Source organism: Schistocerca nitens, chromosome 1 (assembly GCF_023898315.1).
Source record: "Schistocerca nitens isolate TAMUIC-IGC-003100 chromosome 1, iqSchNite1.1, whole genome shotgun sequence".
Classification (NCBI taxonomy): Eukaryota; Metazoa; Arthropoda; class Insecta; order Orthoptera; family Acrididae; genus Schistocerca; species Schistocerca nitens.
In genome coordinates, this window is record NC_064614.1 from 357,787,248 (window position 1) to 357,799,934 (window position 12,687).

The following is a 12,687-nucleotide window of genomic DNA, read 5'->3' on the forward strand; positions in this document are numbered from 1 at the left end:
ATCTTCTTCTCATGATACGGCCCCTGGCCCAGATTCCATTCATAAACAACTGCTTCAACATCTCAGTGCTCCACAACGGCAACATCTTCTTCGGGTGTTTAACCGTATCTGGCTCCAGGGTGACGTCCCTTCTCAGTGGAGGGATAGCATTGTGGTTCCTGTCCTTAAGCCTGGTAAGAACCCCCTATCTGTTGACAGCTATCGGCCAATTAGTTTGACCAATGTTGTTTGTAAGTTACTTGAACGGATGGTAGCCCGTCGGCTCAATTGGGTCCTCGAATCTCGGGATCTATTGTCCCCTTACCAGTGTGGCTTTCGAGAGGGACGGTCTCCAATCGATCATTTAATTCGCTTGGAATCCGCAGTTCGGCAGGCTTTTTCCCAGCGCCGCCATTTGGTTGCAGTGTTTTTTGACCTTCGCAAGGCCTATGACACGGCCTGGCGCCATCACATCTTACTTACCCTTCATCAGTGGGGTCTTCGAGGCCCACTCCCGATTTTCATCCGCCAGTTCCTGATCCGTCGGTCATTCAGAGTTCGAGTTGGTACTGCTTTTAGTTCTCCAGACCCAGGAGACGGGCATCCCACAGGGTTCTGTCTTGAGTGTCCTTCTTTTCCTCATTGCTATCGATGGACTTGTGGCCTCTGTCGGTCCCTTGGTCGCCCCTGCCCTGTATGTGGATGATTTCTGCATTTGGGTTAGTTCCTCCTCGATGGCATCTGCAGAACGGCAGCTCCAGGTAGCTATACGGCGTGCCTCTGCATGGACCCTCTCACACGGGTTTCAATTCTCTCCTTTAAAATCGCGGGTGGTCCACTTCTGTCGCCGTACTACGATCCACCCTGATCCAGAGCTCTATCTTGCTGCACAACGATTGCCTGTGGTCCCACAGTTTCGTTTCCTGGGTCTTCTTTTCGACAACAAGCTCACTTGGCTGCCACATATCAGACTCCTGAAGGTAGGATGTTTCCGTAAACTCAATGTCCTTCGCTTCCTTGCCCACTCCTCTTGGGGTGCGGACCGTTCCCTCCTCCGTCTTTATCGTGCTCTAGTTCTGTCTCGTTTGGACTATGGTTGTCAAGTTTATGGTTCAGCTGCTCCTTCCACACTGCACGTGCTGGATCCAGTCCACCACCGTGGTATCAGTTTGGCCACCGGTGCCTTCCCTACTAGCCCTGTTGTCTCCTGGTTGAAGCTGGGATCCCCCCGCTTTCTGTTCGGCGGTCCCAGCTTCTGGTGTCTTATGCACTCACTATCCGTTCCTCTCCCACTCATCCTTCCTATTCTATCCTGTTCCCAGACCATGGACGTCGCCCACCCGACTCCCGCCCTCGGGCGGGTTTACCGGTTGGGCTCCGCCTTGCGTCTCTTTGCCGTGATTTTCAGCTTCCTTCTTTGTCCTGTCTTCCTCGCTCCCTCCCCTCCACCCCTCCTTGGTTAGTTCCTCGGCCTCGAATTCGGATGGATCTCCGCCGAGGTCCGAAAGATTCTATCCCCCCGGTGGTGTTCCGTTCCTTTTTCCGCCAAATTTTATGGGAGTTTCGGGATGCTGTTGTTTTTTACACTGATGGCTCTAAATCTGCTGATCATGTTGGGTATGCCTTCACGTCCTCTGTTGGAGCGGAAAATCATCTGCTGCCACCTACATGTGGGGTGTTTGCTGCGGAATTGGTGGCAATTTCCCAGGCCCTTACCTTTATTAAACAGTCCCAACACAACCGCGTTTTGTTATGTACGGACTCGATGAGTGGCGTTTTTGCTATTGACCGGTGTTTTTTCGCGCCATCCCTTGGTCTGCCATCCATGACCATCTCGCTGATATTCACCGTGCTGCTTGTTCCATTGACTTCCTTTGGGTCGCTGGCCGTGTGGGTATCCCGGGTAATGAGCTCGCTGATCGTTTGGCTGGGGGAGCAGTCATTTACCCCCCATTTTCTGTAACCCCTCCTGCAGCGGATTTACGGCTTCACGTCAAATCGCACTTCGCACAGTCATGGGCCAATTCTTGGGAGGCTACTCCCCTGTCTAATAAACTTCGAGCGATTAAGGTGACACCAGGCCCGTGGTGTTCTTCCTTTCCCCTCTCCCGAAAGGACTCGACCACACTGTGTTGTCTCCGCATTGGCCATACCAGGCTGACCCATGGTTTTCTTTTGCGTGATGAGCCACCCCTACTTTGTGGTTGTGGAGCCTTCCAGTCAGTAGCCCACATTTTGGATGAATGCCCCCCTTCTTTTGGCTCTGCGTGCTAAGTACGACTCCCCCACACTTTACCTTTAATGTTGGCTGACGATTCCCGGATGGTCTCTCTGGTTCTTGGTTTCCTCCGGAAAAGTGGTTTTTATTCTCAGTTTAAAGGTTTTTAATCTCTCTCTGGTGTTGGGGCAGGGCGGTGAGTGTTTGGGTGTCTCCCACTGTAAGCCGTGTTTGGAGATTCCCGATTCACCTCCCTGACCGAGATCCTCTTTTCTTCCCCTTTTACTCTGTTTTTACCCATTATTTTTATGGACTGGTTAGTCTCCTTTTTCCCATACGTATTTCTACATTCTAGCGGTTGCACCTTTTAAGTCACAGGTGGTCTTGCCTATGCTGCTTCAGCATAGCGTTGGGTTCGTTCTCTTGCCGACTTCCCTCATTTTGTTTTTACCAATGACAACATGACTGCCCTTTTACGTTTTTATCTTTTTCCGTTTTATTGTTCTGACTTTCCTCAGATGTCCCATTAGCGGAATGGAGCATATTTGAAACAATGGACTGATGACCTTGCTGTTTGGTCCCTTAAACCTCAAACAACCAACCAACCCATAGTGCAGTTGTATTCTGAAAGAGGACGGACAAACGTAGTGAGGCAGTCTCTCTAGTAGATCTGTTACATTTTGTAAATGTCCTGCCAATAAATCGCAGTCTTTGGTTAGCCTTCCCCACAACATTTACTGTGTGTTCCTTTCAACTTAAGTTGTTCGTAACTATAATTCCTAGGTATTTAGTTGAATATGCGGCCTTTAGAGTTGACTTATCGTGTAACCGAAGTTTAATGGATTCCTTTTAGCACTCATGTGGATGACGTCAGACTTTTCGTTATTTATGGTGAATTGCCAATTTTCGCACTATACAGATATCTTTTCTAAATAGTTTCGCAATTTGTTTTGATCTTCTAATGAGTTTTCTAGTCGATAAACGACAGCGCATCTGCAAACAACCTAATACGGCTTCTCAAATTGTCTTCTAAATCGTTTATATAGATGAGGAACAGCGGAGGGCCTATAACACTACCTTGAGGAACACCAGAAATCACTTCAGTCTTACTCGATGAGTTTCCGTCAGTTACTATGAACTGTGACCCCGCTGACAGGAAATCGCGAACCCAGTCGCATAATTGAAGCTATATTCCATAAGCACGCAATTTCACTACCAGCCGCCTGTGTGGTACAGTGTCGAAAGCCTTGTGGAAGTCTAGAAATACGGAATCAATTTGAAATCCCTTGTCAATAGCACTCAACACTTCGTGTGAATAAAAAGCTAGTTGCGTTTAACATGTACGATGTTTTCTAAATCCGTGTGAAGTGTGTGTCAATAGACAGTTTCGTTCGCGGTAGCTCATAATGTTCTAGCGCAGTATATGTTCCAAAATCCTGGTGCATATTGAAGTTAATGATATGAGCTTTTAATATGGAGGATCACTCCTAGTACCTTTCTTGAACGGTTGTATATGATTAAGTATGGAGCTATTGTATCAACACTCTGAAAGGAACCTAAGTGGTATATAGTTTGGACCGGAAGACTTGCTTTTGTCGAGTGGTTTACGTTGCTTCACTACTTCGAGGATATCTACTTCTACGTGACATGTTGGCAGCTGTTCTTGATTCGAATTCTGACTCAGCTCCTGAAGGAACGCGGTCCCTCCTGCCGCAGGCCTGCTGGTGTCGGTGCCGTTCCTGGTGGCGACGGCGTGGGTGTACCTGTGGTTCCCGGAGCTGCGCGACCTGCACGGCAAGTCGCTGGCCAGCCACGCGCTCTGCCTGGCCGTCGCCTACGTCGCGCTGTCCATCACGCAGCTGGCCGGAGACCGCATCGTCAGCGGCGCCTGCATCGCTTTCGGTGAGTCCTCTGCTCGCCTCAGCGGGGTTGTACCGAGACCAGGCAGCTTCTTCAAACAGCCGTTAACAACCAGACTGATCTCTGGTCGCCAGAGATCAGAAATGAGCACCGTAAACTCGCTTTAAATTTGCCAGAGGGTCCCGTGAGTTCATCTCTCAACTCACCACCTCCATAGTCTCGGAGAGACTCGACTCGCCAGTCTCTGCCGCTGCTCATTGAACGGAAGACTCGTTACTTGGGTCTGTTGTCGGATACAAGTGATATACAGGGTGAAAAGTATTTAAACCGACAAACTCTAGGAGGTTGTAGGGGACATCAAAACAAATATTTTTTCCTAATGTCGTGTTTTCCTACGAGGAGTATTTAAACTGGTAGAGGAAGATTTCTCTAGCGGAAAATCAATTAAACCAACAAACACTTTTCCATTTTTTTTTATGACCAAGAGACAACACATTAACACAACCCAATTTCAATTACAGTAGATTTTCAAAAATGACTCCATTGACACGTAAACAAAGGTTACACCGTCGGATCATGTTCTGTCTGACACGGGAAAAACCCCAGGAGTATCCTGAATTATTGCTGCTGCTGCTACTATCCGGGCAACCAGATCCTCTTCTGATGCAACAGGAGTTGGGTAAACAAGGTTCCGCATCTCTCCCTACACAAAGTCCAGAGGGGACATATCTGGGGATCGAGCAGGCCATGGTACAGGACCACCTCTGCCAATCCACGTTTCTGGGAACCGTCGGTCCAGGAATCGACGCACACGACGACTGAAATGTGCCGGCGCTCCGTCATGTTGGAACCACATGCGTTGTCTTGTAGGGAGTGGGACATGTTCCAGCAATTCTGGCAATGCTCTGGCGAGAATATTGTAATAGTGCCTGCCATTTAATGACCTACGTAGCAGATACGGCCCAATTAAACAGTCCCCAACAACACCGACCCGAAGAACCGCACTTGATAAGCGCTAGTAACTGTGGCATATGGGTTATTCTCACTCCAAACATGCGGTTTGTGCATTTTGAAGACTCCATCACGCCCGAACGTTGCTTCATCGGTAAACACAGAGGATGGAAATGTAGGATGCATTTCACACTGTTCCAGGTGCCACTGCGAAAACTGTGCTCTGGGTGGATAATCAACTGGTTCCAGGTTGTGGACACGCTGTAAGTGAAATGGACTTAACAATTGCTCTCGAAGGACTGTTCTTACATTCATCTGATTCGTCCCCATGTTACGTGCAATTGCACGAGTGCTGATTGAAGGATCCTGCTCCACAAGCTGCAAGACAGCTTCCTCAAATTGCAGCGTTCTTACCGTGCGACGGCGTCCCTGTCCAGGTAATCTGCTTAATGATCCGGTCTCACGCAGACGTTGGTACACAGCAGCAAAGGTCGTATGATGCAGGATACGGCGATTAGGATATTGTTGTTGATAAACCCGCTGTGCAGCTCGTCCGTTGTGGTGCGCTACGTAACACGCACCAACCATATCAGTGTACTCACTCCAGGTGTATCGCTCCATTAGTAAACAGAGACAATGCACTACTACACTGGTGGACAGCAGTTGCCTACAACTGAAGAGCGTAATACGGCCTCGACCGGTTTAAATAATCCTGGTAGGAAAAAATGACATTAGGGAAAAATTTGTTTTGATGTCCCCTACAACCTCCCAGAGTTTGTCGGTTTAAATACTTTTCACCCCGTACATGGGGTGGAAAATAAGTAGTGGCAACAACGCTATGATTCATACCAGACGTCACTGAGAGACGTTCACTGTATAACATGCCCTCAGCGTAACAGTCATCCTAAATCTCGATTACCTCCCTCCATAGAGATGAAAGATGTCGTACACCGCCAGAGCATCCAACTCGTTATCTCGGGGGGACTGCGCTGTGGCACTGTAGGTCTCTTCTCTTGTGTTGTAGCTAGTGCCACGAAAAGGTGCCTCCATTTTGGCAAACAAGTCGTAATCGCACAGACTCATATCGGATGAATCCGGTGGATGTTTCGGTATCTCTCCTCCCCGCGTACGCAGGAATTCCTGCACGTGCTTCGTCGTGTGGCATCGTGCATTGTCATGAAGGATGATGGGATGCAGTGCCAGAAGGAAACATTGTTGTGCGCTCCGACCACATGCCACTTCAAACTTCATCCACGCAAGTTGTGTTTATTAAACATACCGGTAGTGCGCTTGAACTGGTCTTGCGCACTTTGACAGTACACGCAGCAGCTGACTCTAATACAGCCGTCGCCACTTACTGCACGACTTACAGTTCTTCTGTCAGATGCAGACAGCAGGAGAGCTGTGCGACGTTTATAACAAGCCCCTATCGCGTTCCTGTATGTATGTGAAGGCTAATCTCAGGAACTGCTGTACAGATTTTGATATGGTTTTCACTAATAGACTCCTGCACGAGGAAGATTCCGTCAAACAGCATTCCTTGGCGTTTTGACTTCATGGCGAGTCGCAGATACTGCAAAGTGTCTTCATAGCGCTGCGCATTCCACAGTCGAAGAACTCTACGAATAGAGGACCCTGTAGTCGAAGGAGTTTATCATGACTTACCGGAACTTCTGCGAACAGCTCTGGATTTCTTCGGTGGGGGTAATGTGATACGTTTCAATTGTTGGCTTTGCCCTTTGCCCTCTGTCCTTGGGCTGTCGGGGTGCTGTCGGACGGAATCATCCTGCTGCACGATAACCCACGCCCTCATGCTGCCAATCAGACGAAAGCTACGCTTAAGCGACTTGGTGTCCTGAAGGAAACCAGACACGGGCGTCGGTTTCAGTCGTACGAGGAAGTGTAAAAATGGGAGCGGTTGTGGCTCCGTCAGCGGCCGACAGTTTTCTAGAGAGCAGGAACTGATCGTCTCGCCTACCAGTGGGAAAAACGCCTTAATGCTTATGGCGATTGCTTTTCAATGAATCCAATCCATGGTCCCGCTGCCGCCATCATAAAAGCGAAGAGTGGTCAGTCACGCGTTACATTAGCATCCACTAATAGATGCCTGGATAATTCAGACCAGGTAGTGTATCTACGAATTAGGCCGAACTGAAGACCGAAAACAATTTATTCATTATTTGCTTTCCACGACGCCAATACAAAATGTCTCCCCAATATACCGAGCGAGGTGGCGCAGTGGTTAGACACTGGACTCGTATTCGGGAGGACGACGGTTCAATCCCGCGTCCGGCCATCCTGATATAGGTTTTCCGTGATTTTCCTAAATCACTCCAGGCAAATGCCGGGATGGTTCCCCTGAAAGGGCACGGCCGACTTCCTTCCCTAAACCGTTGAGACCGATGACCACGCTGTCTGGTCTCCTTCCCCAAACAACCAACCATCTCCCCAGTAATATGGAACGTAAATACATAAACTGAATTATGTCCATTACGGACGCTTCCTCATACTGTGTGAAAACTTCGATTTAATAAAATGAGGAAACTTAGTAGACTAATATTGAAAATAAATGGTAAAAAGTAAGGTACCACTTATTATCATCAACACAGATCCCAGAAGTAGCAGGAGGGTGTCAGGAAGGCCAACTTTAGTGTCAACACAGTGAGGTGGCGCAGTTGTAAAGACATTATCCTTTTGCCTGCCTTTCCTTTTGCCTGCCTTTCCTTTTGCCTGCCTTTCCTTTTGCCTGCCTTTCCTTTTGCCTGCCTTTCCTTTTGCCTGCCTTTCCTTTTGCCTGCCTTTGCTTTTGCCTACCTTTGCTTTTGCTGTGTCAATGGAAAATGATTTATGTAGTATCCACAAAATATTTTACAGTGGCAGTTGGAAATAATAAGTCCAGCCCATAACCTCTACCGAAAACGGATCAGCTTTTCCATTTTTCCCCCTCTTGTATTCCCAGTAGCCTACGCTCTCAGCGTTATTAGGTTCTAAGGAAGACATACGTAGCGCGTCAGCTAGCTGGCCATTGGTGGTGATCTTAAGTCTGAGTAAACTGAAAGGTTGTTACTGAACCAGTTAAGGATATAACACATACAAATGTAAATTAAAAGTATACCTGAGGCGAAATTTCGTCATAATTAAATAACGAACTCGAAACTGCAGTATTAGTTTTCTTTGAAGGGCTTCGATCTATAGATCGCTATTAAATCGATAAAGTTGCTTTCAATCCCTTAATGCTCTGCACTTAAATTTATCGTGAAGGAATTACTACTCACAGTAGTACGAACTATAGTCGCTCGGTCTACACACTTAAGACGCCGGTGCTTATGAAACACTGTTTATGACTTTCTTCAGAAGGTCACGTCCAAGTTTATTTGCCATTGTTCTCTCGGCGTATGTCATATCTATACTGCTCCCGATGTCATTCATGCAAGGGGAAAAGAGTATCGTATAAATTCTACCGTGTTACTTTGAAGTATCTTATAAATTTCCTTTCTTACTCATACTGCCATCTTCTTAAACTGTTTTTTCCCGTTAAATCTGAATGATGGGCATCATTCAGACGTGTGCTACCTTTCTGCCAGATTTTTACACCATTCCTTGGTTAAAAGCAGCACTGGACAGGGGACATACTTTATACATTATTTGCGGTCGTTTGTTAGACATTAGCACTCTCTCTTCTGCCCAAATCAGAATAACAGTCTAATGGTCTAACAAAAAAGAAAACAATTTCCCTAGGTGAGAAGTGGGCGTCTCAGGGAAGGTTATTTAAGGTCAGGTTGGACAAGTTAACTATCTGTGCCGTTCTCTCTGACCCAACTTACTACCATGGTTAATCCGTGTCCATAGCTACGCCTACGTTTGGGACCAACGACTCCCAAACACATCTGTGTTCCAATAATTATCTCCAGTTATTTGGATACAGAAAGATAATCATATCGTAGAGAGCTCAGAGGTAAACGTAGATGTCACAAAAAAGTAGGCTAAGGTTTAAAACAGAAAAGTGACGGAACGAATTTTTTACAGAATAAGGATATGGAAGCCAAAGATCTTGAACTGTCAATTACCACAGAGTTAAGGAGCCTTGTGGTGATTTTATTTTTGTTAAACCTTAGTGGATGGAGAGGGCTTAGAGAACAAACCTGTTCCTGCACTGAATGAAGACATTTAAAATAAATCTTGATTGCAGCACATGCTTTGAACGACAATGGACTCCATTAGGTCTAGCAGGAATTTCTATTATATTCAAGAAGCACGTGGAAAAGTCATAGCATCTTTCAAGCAATGCGTCGGCTGAGCCTCATGGTAAATGGCTTACGCTTACGCTTATCCTCCCTCTCTCTCTCTCCCCTTTCTTCTGAAACGTGGCGATGTAACAAAATTTATTAGTAATTTTGTCAGCAAATGAAAACAAGAAAGTGAGGAAGTTTATAGTTATCAGTTTTCGCTAAAGTCCTGAGCTAAATTTAATGCCTCTTCTCAGTGTGTAGAAGAGATACTGCAAATGATACTGGTCGCAATATATTGGGTAGGCGGTTTCAAGATCGGCCGTCTCCTCAGTTCTGTTACAGAGAATAAAGTCACATATCTGCCCAGAGTTTGTCCTTCCCATCCCATTCTACACTCATCCATAAAAATAGGCTACACTTTTAAAGCCATCGTTCATAGGTGTGGAACCCGTGATCTTTGGATCCAATGGACGTAACACTAAATAACATCCACTAACATCTTACTTTTTGGCAAAGTTCATACGTTGCTAGGACTCTGCATTGTCCTTAAAGCCACGCGGTAGTGTGTTGGTATGAAAAGTCAATAGCTTTCCATCCTTCGCTGAAATCTCGAGTAATATTTTTCCAAGAAAGCGTAGACCAGTCAATCGGTCTTCCAGTGACGTCAGTCCATGTCTTCCCTTTATCCATTTGTTAGTGTTTTGGTTCTAATGGCCTGGTTCACCTAAAGAAAAAGAAAAAGTTTAAGGAAAATTGTCAACTAAATTTCATCTGTTGCTTTCAGTGTTGCTTCCGTGACGATCAAATCCTGGACTACTTAATAGTTGTTTTTAGTGTTTGTCTTGTTACGTATTGATATTTTCAGGTAAACAGTGTTTACTGTTACTATGTTCTGAGCGTTCTTTTTAAACCTAATAAACAAGATAGAATGACAGTTCAAAAATGCAGGATCTCCCGATTATTAGCGTGCTGTCTTTGCTCATTTTAATCGGAACCCAGAGAGATCTTCAGCTGAAGTAATGCAGAGTTTCCAGAAAGAAGATATAAGTCTACACTTCCTCTTCTTTGGCGTAGAGACCATTAGACACGATGCGCTGGTTCAATGCTTTCTTTGGGGAATCATCGTGGCATTTGCCAGTGGGTAATTTACATTACCTAGTTTTGCTGATATTTCCGTAGAATGGACAGATCTGAACGCCACTCCAGCCCAATACGGGTTGACAGTATTAACTAATGCGTCTCCTTGATTCTCCTGTTGTTCAATTGCAGCTAAAATCGTGACTGTGAGAGCAGGACTCCAGATGGTTTTCTTTTTTATATCAGTTAACTTTGAGAATATTTTTTCGTTCCTTGCCGCTTCGAGACCTCACTAACAGATAAAAGCGCGCACTATCTGTCACAAGTAGACTCCTTTCAGTAGCAGGAGAGAAGTGTGTCTTCTGAGGGATTGTTGTGTAGCGACCTAGATGTGCGCTACGCAATAGACCCGCTTTTGCTGACAATTCTGTCATGCCTCTCAAATCTAATCTCCATCTTTTTGTTTCGGTTGACCATGGCACCAAAAGATACTGTTCCCACTTCACATCAGTGAATACTCACTACCAACAACTTTTAGTCTAATGTCAATGAGTCTGCCACCCAAAGACAGTCAATTTTACTGAAGCGTAACCTACCTACCCTGAAACGGAATTCGATGATGTGCTGAAGTTACATAGCATTACGCTAATTTACGTTCACTGTACAGTGAGATTGTAAAGCTGAGTAACTTGACTTTTCTGAGATATCAGAGAGACTTCAGTACTAATATAGGTATACATATTAATTATTTAGAAATGAGACTGCGCTATCCAACCTCCTAGCAAATCGGAGCCACCGGCAGCTTATCCGTTGTACTCAGATTTTGTACATCGTTTAGTTTAGTGGTATTCGAGTATAAATGAATGCATCTGATTATTTAGCAGTTTTTAATAGTGCTATTTATTTTTACTGTAAGAAGATACGCATTTTTCGTTGATTTGTGTTAAGTGAGTTAATTTTCCTGGGGTAGGGTTACATTTCCCGTGGTTCAAACAGTAACTGATTAAAGATGAAGAGCGACTACGTCCGTTGTGTGCGGATGCAGGAGAAATTGGCCAACGCCCGGAAACAGCTGGAAGCTGTGTTGGCCAAAGTCGACTGGCTTCAGACTGGCGACCTGGGCTACAGTGGCGTTGGGGCAGCCGTGGCGAATGCATTGGCACCCTAGGAGCTTATAGAGCCGCCTTGGTTCCTCGATGCTGTTGCGTCTTCAGATTGACACATCCGGACCAGCCGACACTTACCCGATGGTGACTGGCGAACTATGGTAGATTGTGAATCTCAAGGCGAAAGTAGGTACCGGCCCACAGTTGTCCCCTTAAGTCTTACAAACAGGTCAGAGGTATTCTCCGCTGCTGAAAGTTTGTCTGAGCCATTATAGGACGCCTCAGCCGATGGGGCTGCGACCGATCTTCGTGAGAGAGGTTCGGACAACCGCAGAGGGTGGGACAGCTTGTCATTGGGAGCTTCAGTGTTAGGCGAACAATGAAGCTCCTCAGTCAAACAAGGGAAGATCGGTAAAGGAACCCAGTATCCACTCTGCTTGCCAGGGGGTCTCGTCCGAGATGTGGAGATGTCTCTGCCGGCAGCGATTGAGTGCACTAGGTGCACTTGGCTGCAAATCGTGGCTCACGCAGGCACGAATGACGCCTGCCGCCTGGGTTCAGAGGCCCTTCCCGATCCCTACAGGCGGCTGACGCATTTGGTGAAGGCATTTACACTCACATGGTGGAAGCAGAGCTATCGTTTTGCAACATCGTTCCCAGAACCGACCGTGGTCATCTGGTTTCGAGCGGTGAAAAGTCTAAACTAGACGCTCAGACGATTCTGCGACGGTATCGGACGTAAATTTTAGGGTTCCCATTAATAAGCCAGGTGTGCACTACACGCAGGAAGACATCCTAGTAGCGTATTACGTGAGGCGTGCACGTCTGAGGTTTTTCGGATAGAGAAATACCTCCACAGGTCCGAAAAGATGTCCTCCGAGTCCACGGTAGCATTCATCACAGTAGATCGAAGAAAGAAAATATTAACATAGTACTAATTTACTACAGAAGCGTCTGTGTAAAGGTACCGGAGCTAATCTCGCTTACAAACGGTAAGTACTAGAGACGGAAAGCTAGCTGAAAGTACATGTCAGTAGCACTGAAAATATATCGCAAAGACAGGTTGAATGCTGGTGGTGGCGTGTTCATAGGCATAAAAAAATAAGATAGCATGTTAGTGAGATTGGTACAGCTTCCGAATGGGTGAAAAAAGTGTTAAAGACGGATCAAACATCTCACCGGAGGCTATTATAGACACTCTGCCTCAGCAACAATAGTGGCGGAACAGTTCAGCGGAAACTGGGAGAACATTTCGCGTAAATTTCCT

The 12,687-nt window shown here is 46.2% G+C and overlaps 1 protein-coding gene across 1 annotated transcript in view; it reads left to right on the plus strand.

The window, feature by feature from the left end:
* Positions 1 to 12,687, plus strand: part of LOC126235744 (G-protein coupled receptor Mth2-like) — a 144,742-nt gene that overhangs the window by 84,297 nt on the left and 47,758 nt on the right. Inside the window, exon 3 of the mRNA XM_049944533.1 lies at positions 3,914 to 4,099. Coding sequence (XP_049800490.1) covers positions 3,914 to 4,099 — 186 coding nt within the window. The remainder of the gene's footprint in view (positions 1 to 3,913; positions 4,100 to 12,687) is intronic.